Genomic DNA, 15,684 nt, shown 5'->3' on the forward strand with positions numbered 1-15,684 from the left:
CATCTCCGTCGCCCTCAATTTTTCTTCATCTCACTTTCTCTTACCCCTATCAACCTGACGATCCGACCCGACCCAACCCGAAAATTTTGGGTTGGGTTGGCTATTGTGTTCGGTCTATCGGTTCCCTGATTTTCGGGTTGGTCCAAAAAACTTCCCAAACCCGATCCAACCCGACCCGTGAACAGCCCTCAGAGCCATAATATGGGTTTTTATGGACTAAGAAAAATTTGAGCCCAAATAAATTTGACCTAATTTTCAAAATAAAGTTTTGCAACTTTTTGCTAGCGTCAGCAAGCATGTGAAATTGCGTACCTTGCCCTTCCTTTCTCATTTAGTTCTACCTAAAACCCTAATTTTGATTAACTGCAATTGCCTAACTAGTCATCGTCGCCGTCTTTCTCACTCGTCATCTTCAGGTCTCCAGTCATTGTTGTCCTTGACTTGGTCATCTCTGAACTTTGCATGAGAAGATTTTTTTTGTCAGATTTCATTGTCAAGAAGTTAGGATCACGATTGTAGAATAACTTACCAATACCTAAAATCGTGCCTATTATCACTCTTCCCTCTCTCCATACACTACCTTTTCCTTTGTAATCGCGAATAACTCCAAGCTATGGCTTCCAATAGACATCAAACGAAGAGTGAGATTGAGACTAAGCGAAAGCGTGAGTGAGGGAAGGAGAGAACGAAAGGGAGCGAGAGCTAGAGGGAGAGACATCAGTGAGAGCGAGAGGTTAAGAATGAGTGAGAGCAAGAGGAAGAGCTTGAGAATAAGCGAGAGCAAGAGGGAAAGGAGATTTGAAACGTGAACAAGAGGAGTGTTAATCCTCCTGTGGGAAACCCGCCAAACTAAACATTTAACCCTCTAAAGATTTGAACTTCCAAAGCAAGGAGAATAGAGGTGATGCAGGTGAGTACCCACACAAAAGGGAAAAATTGATGTAGTAGTATCATTTATGTATTATTTATTCGGATTTAGCTATTGTATTTTCTTTCTTTATAAAAGATATTTTTTGTTGGTTAGTTGTTAGTTAGTCCTTGTAAGGTTTTTAGCTCTTATAAATAGCCAACCTTTTCCTTATTTGGAGATAGATTTGAATAAGATTTAAGTTTTCTTTATTGGTTGTACACCAATTTTGGTATCAGAGCCCAACATCGATCTAGGATCTGATGTTTGGATGTTTGGGAAGAACACAGTAAGTTCCAGGCGTCACAAACAAGCCTCAAACTCAACTTTTATCACCAAAATCAACTATCATCCGCTTGTTGTCGATAGAAAATTCTTTGAGAAAACTCCATTCTAACGTCAACCACATTCATGGCTTATTGGAGAATATGTCGAAACAACTTGATCTCATCTCTTTGGAACAAAAATCATATTTGAGAGGCTCAAGCAGAACAAATGGGGAATATCAAAGAGAACAACTTCCTCAGCGACCAGATTTCAATCAAGAACACTTGAAGAAGCAAGAAATGTCGCAATAGGAGGCCCAAGACATCAAGATTTACAATTGAGCAACCAAGATTCTAATTCTTCGGATGAGGATGAACATTTCCTTCAATACAATCCATGATTTCATTAGGATAACCCATATCCAAAGAGAGGGGGTGTGCACACATATTTTAGAATGAAGATTAATTTACCGGAATTCAATGAGCGAAAGTATGTCAAAGCTTTCTTGGACTGGATCAAGAACGTCGAGAATTTTTTCGACTATACTAGTACACCTGAAGACAAAAAGGTCAAATCGGTCGCCTTAAAGCTCCAGTCGGGTGCTTTTGCCTAGTGGGATCAACTTCATCTTAATCGTCGTCACACCGACAAAGCTCCCATACCTAATTGGCCTCGTATAATAAAATCGACAACTTGTCCCATAATATAATCAACAACTTGCCCCCAACAAAGAACCTAATGAAACTATAAATTTTTTGAGTACCACAAAGCAATAAACTTCCACGTGTTCCAGTAAATGCCTTTGACCCCAACAAGAAACTCAATTGGTAGGAAGAGGACAATATTTGCTCACAATGATTCTATGCCACAAAGCATAATAGTCCACATCCCTGTCACAATCTATTCGATTTTTGGCCCCAACTTTGACATCAAAATTAATTTTTAATGATTATTGTGTATTTCGTGTCCCCAATTGTCAACCTTGTTCACATTCTTGATTCTACAATCTTATCTACAGCTACAAGATCATTTCAAATGAAGTTTCTCCATTCATTTTAAAAATCAAAACAAATGTGTGCGTATGAGAGTGAAAGAGATGTAACAAAATAAAACATATGTTAACAATTGCGTTTTATTTTCATACTTACTTTCATCTAGGGTAAAAGCAAGCATAGCTCAACGGTAATTAACATATATCTCCAACTAAGAGGTTGTGAGTTCAATCTCCCACCCCCACCTGTTATACTCGGAAAAAAAAAAAAAGACCTTACAATTTAGGAGTGGCTTATGCAATTGTTGTTTTGTTTAAAGTCCAAACAATTAGGTTTGTCTAAGGTGTCTTCTAAATCCATCCCAAACACCCTAACCAACAAGGGTGGAGCAAAGAAGGAAGAAGGGGGGCTTAACCCCTCTTTTGTCTATTTAGATTAAAAAATTCCATATAAAAGTTAAAGGCCTCATTTGATAACGATTACGTTTTTATTTTTCTGTTTCTAAAAAGTATGCTTGTTGTCCCACTATTTCTTTAATATGTTCACCTTTCTTCAAGACCCATATAAATTCTTAGCCAAATTTAAATATATATATATATATACACGTGAGTGTCTCGGCCGAGCGTCTGGGCCACCATAGTCTGAATCCATTCCCTCCAAGTTCTTTACTATTTCCATCTGTCCTTATCGACCACCATGCCAAACCATGATGTTAAAATTATGCTTAGATTTTGAAAACGTGATAACATGACAAAACAATCCTTAGGGGAAGTGGTTGTAGAAAACAAAACGGTTACCAAACGGTTCACTCTATTATTCATAACCAAAAACATCATAATACACATATCGTAGTCATTTTTTAGTACAACAATTTAGGGATACAAGAGCTTGAAGCAATATCAAAATGAAGTTAATATATATCACGGAGCCAACCAGCGCATGGATTTTAAAAACTGAATAAATTGTAACGGACTACGCCGGCAACATGAAATATGGGTACGCTCAAGGCATTGAAACATGCAAATACATTGACACACTACGATTCAAAAAACAATGACAAGTACGCAAATGGATTTAGTAATTTCACGCATGGGGAAAACATACAGTATCAACACTTTACCTTCTCCAATTGCGAAAATGTTTTCAAGGATGACCTTCTGTTCTCTCCAAAAGGAAAACAAATCACAAAACGGAACCCAGTGGGTGAATTACCAGGTCTTAGAAGCCCAGATCACAGTACCTTTGAAGGTGGGAAATAGATCTAAGCTTTCCAATTGGGAAATTGGTTATTGTTAGTGATGAACCACTTTTTCACCTAAAACCCTAGAGCAGGGCATAGGGAAAAGGGCATGGTGGAGTGAAAACATTAATCATGCATTGATGTGGAGGAAAAAGTTGAATTATTATTTTTATTTTAGAATTTCTAATTCTCTAATTTATATATTCTATAGAATATATAAATTCTATTATTTTATTCTAGATTCTATTCTAATCATTAGAATAGATTCAAATAATCTATCATGATTGATTAGAATCATGATAAGTCGTTTCCTCGAATTCCCAAATATTCCTATTTTCCATTATTACAATCAATTATAAAGATTCGAAATCAACAAAAAAAAATTAAAAAGTAAGTGGACCTAACCCATTGAATCATTACTATATCCACTATTCTGATATTCAAATTCGATAAGGATTAAATTATAACAGTGGATTTTTTAATTTCATTTTCATATTTATTTGGACTCCACACACAGGAATCTGTCGATATTTCCGATTAAATCCTCTTGTTTGTAGACGTTCGATAGGAAAAAATTGCTATTTCCCTTTCTCCACAGAGAAAGAGAGAGTAACCAAACAAATACATTCCATAAATTTTTTTGTACATTATTTTGTTTTGTTTTCCTCTGAGTTAGAATTAAATATATATCTAGTTCCTAAAATTTTGAAAACTAAGTTTGAATTTATATTTATTTACTGTTTTAATTTCAAAATATACTTTTAATTTTTTAGATTTGGAAAATAGTTTAAAATGGTTCATAAATTAAATTGATTGTAGTTGACTAACGAAAAACCTATATGACATTATTGATGTGTCATTGTTTTGGGCTAGCCCTTTTACCAGGAAATTGGGTTGAATAGCCATTTTAGCAAAGCATTATCGTTTATTACCCACTTTTTTCAAAATCTATATTTTCTAATCTTTCTTGACATCATCTTTAATACCAAATTACTTTTACTATCCCTCCACTAATTTTTAGATTTATCTCTCGTTCTCTCTCCCTCTTTTTCCATATCTTCAAAAAGCATCATTCTTCCTCTCTCCTCATTTTTATTTTCTTCTCTCCCGTTCTCATTCAATTTTTTCTCAAAACCCCAATCGATAGACACATCTTCTCTCTCTAAAAATATGATTTATAATGAAATAAAACACAATTAATTTCATAGATACACTTTCTCTCTAAAAATAAGATTTATAATGAAACAAAAATCCAATTAATTTAGTAAAGACACTTTCTCTCTCTCTAAAAATAAGATCGTCTAAGAGCGATATCTGACCGTCGAGAGCGAGATTTGACCTTGGGCACCTCCGTTTTCCTTTTATTGGCTGTCGGCGACTTTGTCGTTGTCCGCTCGCTCAAAATCTCACTCTCGCTCTCGCTCTCAATCTCGACCACGATCATATTCGACTAATACGCAGAGACTTAGAGAGAGGTGTGAGGAAGAGGAAGAGAAAATGTCGCTAAATTTTTTAGAGGGGATGTGAGAAAGAGATAGTGAAGGGTGTGAATAAGAGAGAAAAATATTGGGCGTGGAGTAAGAGTGTGTGAGAAAGAGAGAAAACCATGTTTTTTAGAGAGAGAGAGAAAGAGGAAAATTAATTTTGATTATGGGGGAGTATGGAAAGACAAAATAATAATAATGAAATTAATTTTTTCTCTCTCCTCTTTCATCTTCCTCTCGATCTCCCTCATCTTTCTCTCACTCTCTCTCCTCTCTTTCCCTATCTCCTCTCGCTCCTCCTCCTCTTCCTCTCTCTCCTCTCCCCTTTCCTTTTTCTTTTTTATTCTCTCTTGTCCATTATTTCTTTTCCTTCCTCTTATTCTTCAATATTCGTCGAGAAAATTGACAAAATAAGTCTTCTGTAATGGTCTTTTTAGTTTTTTAATCGTCCTTCTCAAAACACAAGTTTTACCGTCACTACTGACATCACATACTTTGCCAAATGAGCTCCCATACCCCTCCTTATACTACTACCAAAAGTTTTTAGTTTTCCTCCCTTTTAGGTTTTCCTCCTTTATTTCTTTTTTTCTTTATTTCTTCTCCCTACCTCCATCTTCTTCCTTTTCCCGATTTTTTTCTTCTCATCGTTTTTTGTTACTCTCTCTTTCCCTTTTTCATGTCTTCCGCAAGCATGAGTTTTTTTCTTGTTTACTCTACTATAAAAAAACCCTAAATCTCTCACCATTCTTTAACTAGCAGCCTCCATGATTCTCGTGACCTTCAATAATCACCAGCGACAGATGCATCAAAGCCGACGAGAGAGGTCGTTTGTCAAAGAAAGAGGCTCGGGAGAGGAAGGAAGTTCGACTTACGATGGGATGGGGAAGGAGATAGAGAGAGAGAGAGAGAGTTGAATACAAGAAAGTTGAGATAGAGAGAATTGAGCGAGAGATGAGTGAGCGAGAGCGAGAATAGTTGAGCGAGAAACGATTTTAAAAATTGGAATGGAGAGAAACGAAATCTCAAATTTAAAATAGATTTTTTTAATTAAAATTTAAAATTATAATTAATCGCATTAATTTTAGTATATTCAAATTTGAAATTTAATATAGATTTGTTTCCTTAATTATTTTTTTCCTCTTTAATTATTTGAACGAACCATTTGAAAAATTAACATAAATTTCTCCTTTAATATCTCTCCTAATTTTGATTAATCCTATCTAATTAGGTGAAAGTATAAAAAAAAAAAAATCATGTTTTTCCCTTAACTCTTCCTTATAAATCTGCTCCTTTAATCATAAATTTAAAATTTAATTTAATTCAATTTGGTGGAGTAAAGAAAAAAGAAAAAGAAAACAATCCTTTTTTTTTCCTAACCATCCCATTTTTTTCGTTATTATCACCACTTCTTCACCTCTGGCTCCCCCTCTCTCTCTTAATCTCTCTCCCTCTCGATCCGATTCTCTCGATTTCGCTCTCTCAATCTCGCTCTATCGATGACCTCGCTCTCGTTCTCGCTTTGTCCCTCTCTCATCTCTCCCCACTCTCCTCGACGCATTTGGTTTCATGGAGAAGAAGATAGTCCGTAGAAGAGGGACGTGCAAGAGCTAGAGGTTTGAGAGTTTGGTAGAAAATAGCAATATATTGTATAAAGAATAAAAAATTTTTAAAATCTTGAAAATTTGATTTTAGAAGAGAGGGTGAAAGAGTTGGGAAAAATAATAAAGAAAATTTTATCTTATTTCATATGCAAATTATTCTCTCCCTCCTTCTTGCCGCCGGCAATGTTGTCATTGTTCAACGGTATCGTCGGAGAGGCCACCAGGGAGGCGCAAGAGCTCGGGATGGAAGCAGCGGACGACAATCGAACGGGACCTCCACTCGTTGAATTCCTAGCGGAGACGCTAAAAAACTAGTGTGTATTGTGTAGAAATCATGGAGAAGATCAAGCACATCTAAAAAATGGAAGAGAGAGGACGAGAGAGAGAAGAGAGATGAAATCTGGAAGAGAAAAAAAATAAGGAGGGGCATAGAAAGTCATTTGATAAAGTAGATGATGTAAGTGACTAGAAAATTTATGTTCTGAGAATGACGATTAAAAAAACTTAAAAAGCATTTACAAAAGGTTTATTTTGTCGGGAGATGAAGGAAAAGGAGAAGAAGAACCATCATGGATAGATCAGGTGACCTATTGGTCCAAAAGGACTATGAATATTTCGTTCATAAATAATTTCTTATAATATTAATATTATTTTATCATTTATCATTTTTAATTAATATTTATAGAATTCTATTTCAAAATTTAATTGACAATGAAAATAATAGCCAACTTATATTATAAACTTTTAATGAATACCTCCCTTTTGGATTTATCAATCTTGGGTCGGATCTCGTCTTTTAACTTTTTGATCAATGGAATTGTATCTCATAATTATTAATTAACAATGAAATAAATAACTACTTGTATTATAAATTCTTGTTGGATCCAAATAAGCAAGTAGGGAGCGACAACTATGACCCCCAATATCAAACATAGATAATCTCAATTTTATGAAAATATCGATAAAATGTCGATGTGAATGAACATTTCTATAAAATTTTAAAAAATGTTTAAATTAACAAAAAAAAAAAATTTCTAAAATTAATTAAAAATAATTAATATTAATATTATATATATATATATATATATATATATATATATTAGTGACATTCCATTTGTTTTTCTTGTACCATATAAAAATGTCAATTATGAGAGGTAGAACCCATGTCGAAAAATATTTAGAGTTAGGTTATAGAACCCAAACGACATCTAAGTGACTAATTTCGTTTGGTTTAGGATGTCGGTTCGAGTTTCATAAATCAGAACCGAACCGGAAAAGACCGACAACCAACGGGTTGACCGATTCCATCGAGCGATTGGGGGTTAGAACATTTGGAGAGGGCGAGAGAAATGAGAGTGAAGAAGCGGCAGAGAGGGAAAGAGAAACCGAGGGCGGAGAGAAATCGTATGCGGAAGCAAACCTTACAGAGTGAAGGCAAATCCTGCGAGAGGAAGCACAGGCCAACGAGTACGACGACTGCTACGGCGCCTTTGGCCGAAGGGACTGCGACGCGCGATGGCTAGAACGACGGCGACGGCGACGGCAGACGGCGGACGGCTGCTAGAAGGGTTATAGCTGGATAAAAGTTAAGCCAGAGATTGAGGAAGAGGAAGAGGAATGGGGAGATTGGGGGGCGTGAGTTTGAGAGAAATTAGGGTTGGGGAGGGCAGTAGGCTGGGCCTAATGGAATTGACGCGCGTTGATGCGTGGGAAATTTTCATTTATCAACCCAAAATCTGAGTATCGCTTAAATTACTTTTATACCAACCTTTTTCTCACGTGTATTCTTTGATACCAACTCCAGAACCTCTCTCTTCAACTAACTTTATTTGTCTTCCTTAACCTTTTATTTAATTTACTGTAAAACTTACAAAATTATAGATAATAAGACAACGTAGTATTTCTCACTCTCTACTTTCTCCGATTAATAATTTTTTTCATTGTCTATTACTCTCTCTCTCTCCATTTTTGTTCAGATAAATGATTTTTTCCTTTTCGATATCATTTTCTCTGTTAATGAATTTTTTTTACTCTCATATTCTTTCCTCTTTCTCCACTCTCTCTTCAATTAATTATATTTTACCATATTCTTCTACCTCTCCGCTTTCTGATTAATATATATATTCTTTTATATTTCTTTAATTTATGATATTTTCATTTTCCTGTATTCTTCCCTCTCCATTTTCCCTTGATATATATCATCCGTGAAGTGCTCAGACGGTTCCACCCCAAACCTTGTAAGCAAAGAAGTTTCATTCAAGATACCAGGCGATAAAATGAGAGTGAATAACCCCGAGCAAAACTTCCCCTTTGGATTCTATGGACCCCCTGGACCTCCGATCAATGAGGAGATATAAAAAGTGGATTCCAAATCTGGATGGCACTATGTAACTCATTCCATGGGAGGACGTTGGGTGGATTTTTTGTGGAGATACTTGAAATACGAGAGTATTATTGTTCTTAATAGATATGAATGTGTAACTTTTCTCGAAAAACCAGAGCCTATGAATGTGTAACTTTTCTCGAAAAACTAGAACCTTGTTGGATTGTCCTGAATATGATAGAATTTCATCTAGTCATTATATATACACACACATATTGTTCTTTATTAATACACTTCCTTGCTGGAGAATATATCCTAGGCTATTATTTCTCTACACCCATAATTTGAAAAGAAAGAACGACTCCTGTTTAAAGGATACTTTTCAACTACAAATATTACAGGGGACTATGCATAATACATGAACAGGCCACTCCCAGCAGCACATGCTATTAAATTTTCTGTTGGATGCCACGCTAGATGAAGCAACTTGGAGTTCAGGTCAACAGAAGCTTCATTACGGCCTGAGCTTGAATGTTCATTGCCTGTGAAATAAAATGGCAAAAAATAAAAGAGTATGTTCAGTCCGAGTCCAGCATGTTAATACAAGATTGTACAGAGTATTTAAAAAGGGAATGTAGTTTAAAGAGAGAGGGAGGGAAGAAAAGAACAAACCATGCCGAAAAAATTCACGTGTCAGGTTGCTTAAAGACGACCTTCTAGCCCGCCGAGTGGGCTGGAGAAGTGGCTTCCTGTATTTTAATTCAGGAGTGTAGAACAAAAGCTGAGTTCAAATATGAGACACACAAGGGGCATAATATATATATATATATATATTCTAGTACAATAAATGGGATGGAGATTCAAACTCATAATCTCTCGTTCAGAGACAAGTGTTAATTACCGCTGAGCTAAGTTCATATTGTTCAACCAAGGTGTAGGGCAATTGCATTTGTCTTAAATTCAATATACATAAATCTTTCAGCTATAAAACTACCTCTGAACTTTTTCAAAAATTACCTTTAACATTTCAAAAGTTTCAATACTACTATTGACTTTCCATAAATGTTTCGAAAATACTCTTTGAACAAAGCTCTATTAACATCATCCATTAATATTTTGAGCGAAAAATTGACGTGGAAGAATCTAGAACAACGTGTCATTAACATGAAAGCTTGCTTCGAGTAAATGTAGAAGAAAGTATCATTTTTAAGAGGGAGATTAAGACAAAATTGACTTGTCACGTAATTTTATATAATGCCATGTCAACTTTTCGTTCAAAATATTAATAAATGTTTATTCAGAGTATTTTTTAAACAAAGGCACCTCATTTTAGTCTTAAAAATTTTAAGGCTCTATCATAGGCATGACTAGTACTAAATGCGACCGGCATCAACAGATACTTAACAACTCAGCCATGTGGCCTGTCGGTGTTCATATTCGATGTATCTTGTAAACAGTTCAAATGGGCCAAACAGTTAGGATCCGACACATATAGACCCAACACGTGTCTGCCATGGTAGAAACAGGATGCAGATCTTTCTGTTTAATAGCAAGAACGTGCGAGCAATTTCAGGTTCTTAGTTTGATCATGTTGAAACCATAAGGATCTCATTCAGGCAGAAAGCAATGAATACCGTAGTAAATAAAACATAAACTGACCTATCAGGAACTTTTCCCGCTTCAGTAGTGATACCGTCCGCACTTCCAGAGCCATAAGAGAACATCCGTAATTGATTGCTGAGAGAAATGACAAGAATACGTGTCACTAAAGCAGCAATTGACAAATGTAGCAGTCCAGCCAAAAATAAACTAAACACGATTTTTTCTTAAAGGATAGGGGAGTTCATCTAAGATTAGAGGGCAAACCTATAAGATCCAGTTGCAAAGTGAAGCCCGTCGCCACTGAGGCAGCATTCAAATCTATCAAATATGGAATCGTTATCATACAGCTCACACAGCTGAAGAAGAGACAGTCAAAAGTCAGCTATGAGGAAAGTGTTATGCAGCCTTTAACAATGAAGCTGGTGTTTACAAAATTAATATATAATGGACCACAAAATCTTCGCACAAAAATGAAGAATTTACAGAAATATTGTTCAAGACTGCTCATACGTTTGACTTATTAAAAAGCAAGTTCTAAAACCCTTTCTTTGTTAGAGTTTTTTTTTTCCCCCTTGACATAGCCACAATAAATATGTACTCACCCTAGGTCGCAGGTGCTCATGAATCTTGAATACTGCAAGTGGAGAAGAACACTTGTGGATATCCCAGAGCTAAAAAAAGAGAGAAAGGTATAAATGAACTCGTAACTGAAAAACATATACAAATTTGTTTAGTTAACCATCTTGCCCGTACAAACTTGCTTCACCATCAACTAATCAAGTAAAGTGACGAAAGGTTAATATCCTCGACCATAAGCCAACATGTTTACGACTAAACAGAATAAAAGTAATTAACAGCAAGTAGATCCAAAAATCAACTTATAAAAAAGCAAGCAGTCGTATATGGTCAGTAAAAAATACATATCCCATTCCTTCTACAGTATTCTGCAATAGTTAGAGCAATGACTCTAGTTACAGATAATAAATCCACAAAAAAATATTCCATCTATACCAAGTAATATTAAAACCTTTAAATTCATGTAATCCCGACTAATGATAAATCTCCCGTCGCTTGAAAATTTTATATCAGAGATGGATGAAATGATCTCCGTAAAAAATGATTTTGGTCGACTCAATTCTTCAGCTCGTAATCTGTAAAATAAAACCAGCTATTATCAAACACCAACAGGGTATTTGATTAAGGATTTCACTTGCAAGGCATTGTACGAATGAGATAAACTCACAGAGTTGCACTACGATCACATAATGCAGACTGGCGCATGTCTACTAGACGAATAAAACCCCTTGAGCTGCTGTACGCAAGAAGATTACAGTGCAGAGGATGGAATTCAGCCGATGTTATGATCTCTTGATAAACATTAAAACATCAGTCACAATCACATAATTAGTTTGAGAAAAAAGGAACTGAAAATGAAATGTATCTGTAATGAATTCAAACTGTAGTGGGACAAGGATTCCTCTCTTCAATAGAGAAAGGGCACCATACTGTTCTTAGTGAAAAACATGTTACACGACTCTACTTCCTGAACATTACAAATCTATACTCTCTCAAATTAGGTTCTCGAAATAAATAATTATGTATACGGTTACTTGTTTGCTAGGTTCCCAAAGATAATGTAACGCAATTACACCAAATCGACCAAGTTTAACACCTAGAATTCAAGTTGACCAGGTTCAATTTTAACACCCAGAGGATTACTATGGGGTCTCTCTTCTCTGTATGAAGAGGAATAAGTATTCCAAAAAGTAGATAAATATCTGAAGGCTTCAAGCATTCATTTCAATTCGAAGAGACTGTAGATGTTCCAGAAAGTAGATAAACAGCTGCAGTACCTGTCAGATCCTCCATGTTTGAAGGCTTCATGTCAATGATATTGAAGCACTGATTACTAATCTCAAGGTTCCATAAGTTTATTCGCAAGTCGTCTGCAGAAATGAATGTCTCACCATCACTGCACACAAGTTAACCGCTCATTTTACTGACATTTTGATTTCAACGTGTTATTTCTTACAATTGGATGCAACTATTAATGCTAATAATAAAGAAAACATGATCAAATAAGCATGCAGAGTACAAGTTGACAGCTACCTTTTAACTCGGAAAGTACATCTCTAGAAAGAAACTAAAGCTTGAGAAAGGCCAGAGGGACATTACCTATTGCTAGAAATGGAGTTAATATTAAAATCATGAGCATGAGAATACACCTTACGGCATCTTCTCTGAGAAGTGCTGTCTGGATCAGCAATCTACATGGGAAATCAGCCTCAAGTTATATTCTACACAACATGATAAGTTTAAACTCCCGCGAACTAGACAAAACTAATTCAATCAACCAACTTCAAGTTTTACTATAGTTACCTACCATGGCATGAATGTCTTTAGATGCTACGTTGTTCTTTGCCATATTCCCTGACCATTCCCAATGGCAGCCATTGGAAAGAGGTAGTTTGTTAGGTTCACTAGTGAAACTGGTTTCTGCCAAAAGTGCATTCTCTGAACTCACAAATCGATTGGGGTTCATCTCTTTAACAGTTTTCACCTTATGATCCTTAACCTGACCAGGAAAAGGAGAAAATTAATTTGCCAAGAGTGATAGTATTGTTAAATGAGGTCTCCCGAGACAGAGTCTGGACCATATGACTACCAACGATCCAATCAAGAAGATCTCAAAGAAAAAATTACCTCTTTCCATTTGGTAGTCATATAGAAAAAAAATACTCTAGATTCATTTGTAAGGGTAGTTATCCATTCTCAGGTCTAAAAAGTTAAAGATGATCCTCCAATTATATGGTTCATTATTTTACATGGAAGTTGAGAACTTATACGATCATACCTTCCACAGTTTAATGGTCTTGTCATTTGTTGAAAGGATAAAGCGAGATCCATTGGGTGATACACACCAACTTACTTCATTAATCTTCTCTTCAATTTCCAAACTCTTCAAGTAATCGAACTACAGAAAGAATCTTGAAATCAAGATACAATTTGCTCTGCTACAAGAGGCTGTAATTAATTACCCATTGAAGCACAACGTCAAATGTTAAAAATTTGCAGCATACCTCGGGCTCATGACTCTGAAATTCAGTCTTGTATTGGTATCGAGGAGGATGAAATGCAGGAGAAAGATTCAACTGTTCCAACTTATTCCGAGTAAGGAAGTCTTTTGAAGTCTATGAATCCAATAATTAAGGTGAAGAAGATGCAATTTAATCCAACGTTAGATGCCAAACTACCAAATTAATTTCCCTTGCCTTGAAAGAAAAATGGCTTAAAACGAATCAGAAAACATGATGTCTATAACTTAAATGTGTCAAGATTCATTCAAAATGTTATGAAATCCTTACATCCTTCCCGTCGTTTCTTTCAAATATAATAACACGACCACCTCGATCTCCAACGGCAAGGTTATCACCAGTCTTATCGAATCCAATTGTAGAAATGATATCAACTACAATAGCGGCAAATTCGAGTATCGTCAAACATGACAGTAAATAAACGGGATAAATTATGCAACATTAACTCCTCTTGGTCCCATAAGAATACAATTCCTAAGTTCTTATATGATATTCAGAGAAAAATGGAAGGAAAAACACGATGAAAAATCGTTATAATGAAATACAGCTTCATTTACAAAGTGCTAGACCTATCATTCGCATTTCAACAGTTCAACAAAAGTCAGTATCATTCAGAAGCGTTCGAGAGAGAGATTGTTCAAAGCTTGTTAAACCGAGAAACTAGCTTTCCAGGTTGTTCGCAAGTGCGAAACCAAGCAACTGATTCACATAGAATTTTCCAGTACAAGTGAATGCCTCACCATCCAGAATATCCTCTCCGGCAGCTCGTTCGCCGAAGACCTGAGAAAACTTCCACTCAAGAGGAGCGCGGAACGAACCGTTGCCTACAGTCATAGCAACGTCGGTGCTTGTGCTTCAGTCCCGCAGCTGGCACGCCATGTGAGTTTCACAACCCAAAACAACAAGAAAGAATTGTAATCCCTGAGCAAAGCTGAACAGGAGACTGGAGAGTGGAAGATCATTCGAGACTCTTCAGTCGCAGCTTCAGAACGCGGAGCCACCCACAAATCAGAATACAGATAAGTAGAAAGGATGAATTGTGAACGCCAATCAAGTGGCGGTGTCAGACTCAGACGTGAAGTCGCCATTAAAGCCATGGAAATTGGAAATTGGAAACTGCCAAAATGCGCCTATATTATATTATAATAAATACTGCTCTGGTAATTAACGGTCGTTGTGGTCTCTTTTGGGTTCTCTCTCTGAAGGGCCTTTTTAGGCCCATGAAGCATTCAGAGCACCAGTCCATTGTCATGCAATCGTTCAAATGACTTCAATTTAATAAGTGTTTATTAACAATTTGCAAATTTGATATATGATTGCAAATTTTAAGAGAATGTTATATAAAATATTTACTTATAATAGCTCAACTCAGTTTTGTTTTTATAATAATTTCTGTGAATTAAAATATTTCTAAATCCACTTGTACCAAAAACTATGATATACCTTATTTATTTATTCTTTGAATGGGAGTGAAAATCAATAAATGAGTTTTCTCCAAAAAAAATAAAAATAAATCAATAAATGAGGGTATGGAGAATACAAGTATCATTAAAATTCATTAAATGAGGGTATGGAGAATACGCTCTTGATTGTAATATGACCCAATAATTGACATGTATTGGTTTTGAAATTTTTCTATTATTTCATTAAAATCCATATCTTAGGTAGAGATACTTTACTTTTTTTTTTAAATTCTAATGATGAATTAAGATCTTCACTAATATCATTAATAAAAATAATAAGATTTTCTTAAAGTATTATTATCCTGCGATATCATTAATTAGCGGCAGTTCCAATTAACCAGGGATATTTTGAAAAAAAATCACGAAAATTGTGATATTGATGCAAGTGTTTTAAATTAATAAATAAAACTTTAATTGTAGCATAATTATCCATAATTGGTCATTTTTTAACCATCATATATATAAATATATAAGTAATATACCTATGAAAATACCGTTACAATGAAAACTTCGAAAGAAAATCATATATATATACATGGAAATTATTGAATTAGTAAATTAAATTTCACCTAATTATGTTTTATTGATCATTTCTAATCCAATCTAGTCTTTAGTTACATAATTGAACAAGATATATGAAAATATCGATCTATATATATAAAGGATGAACCAATTGTAGAAAACTTTAAAAATGGTGGTGATATATGAAG

The 15,684-nt window shown here is 35.3% G+C and overlaps 2 protein-coding genes across 4 annotated transcripts in view; both read right to left on the bottom strand.

Moving 5' to 3' along the window:
• Window positions 1–8,141, bottom strand: part of DMS11 (Histidine kinase-, DNA gyrase B-, and HSP90-like ATPase family protein) — a 28,210-nt gene extending 20,069 nt beyond the window's left edge. The window contains exon 1 of one of the 2 annotated variants that reach the window (XM_088124922.1): window positions 7,912–8,141. The gene's annotated coding sequence lies outside the window, so the exon portion shown is untranslated. Of the gene's footprint in view, window positions 1–3,286; window positions 3,548–7,911 lie in introns of those variants that run through there. The other variant, XM_088124921.1, reaches the window with a different exon arrangement.
• A 908-nt stretch (window positions 8,142–9,049) lies between these two features.
• On the bottom strand, window positions 9,050–14,596 carry LOC111007324 (serine/threonine protein phosphatase 2A 55 kDa regulatory subunit B beta isoform). 2 transcript variants are annotated; one of them, XM_088125674.1, is made up of 14 exons: window positions 14,252–14,596; window positions 13,782–13,885; window positions 13,497–13,568; window positions 13,271–13,390; window positions 12,800–12,991; window positions 12,592–12,683; window positions 12,270–12,388; window positions 11,660–11,783; window positions 11,444–11,567; window positions 11,019–11,087; window positions 10,681–10,772; window positions 10,474–10,551; window positions 9,487–9,563; window positions 9,050–9,356 (listed from the first exon to the last, which is right to left on the bottom strand). In XM_088125674.1, the coding sequence occupies exons 1-14, from the start codon at window positions 14,343–14,345 to the stop codon at window positions 9,220–9,222; spliced, it is 1,494 nt and encodes a 497-aa protein (XP_087981800.1). In that variant the 5' UTR covers window positions 14,346–14,596; the 3' UTR covers window positions 9,050–9,219. The 2 variants fall into 2 exon arrangements, with proteins under 2 accessions (XP_087981800.1, XP_022135336.1); XM_022279644.2 differs by having other exon boundaries at window positions 13,497–13,607; window positions 14,252–14,595.
• Window positions 14,597–15,684: the final 1,088 nt, after the last annotated feature.

Source organism: Momordica charantia, assembly GCF_013281855.1.
Source record: "Momordica charantia cultivar OHB3-1 chromosome 6 unlocalized genomic scaffold, Mcharantia_2.0 BLBB01000006.1, whole genome shotgun sequence".
NCBI lineage: Eukaryota > Viridiplantae > Streptophyta > Magnoliopsida > Cucurbitales > Cucurbitaceae > Momordica > Momordica charantia.

Excerpts from the sequence above, each read along its gene's own strand:
- LOC111007324 (XM_022279644.2), bottom strand. The coding sequence starts at position 14,345 with ATGACTGTAGGCAACGGTTCGTTCCGCGCTCCTCTTGAGTGGAAGTTT. Across the intron at positions 11,088-11,443 it reads GGGATTACATGAATTTAAAG|CTCTGGGATATCCACAAGTG; the intron begins GTTTTAATATTA and ends CTCTTTTTTTAG. Across the intron at positions 9,357-9,486 it reads ACGTGAATTTTTTCGGCATG|GCAATGAACATTCAAGCTCA; the intron begins GTTTGTTCTTTT and ends TTTATTTCACAG.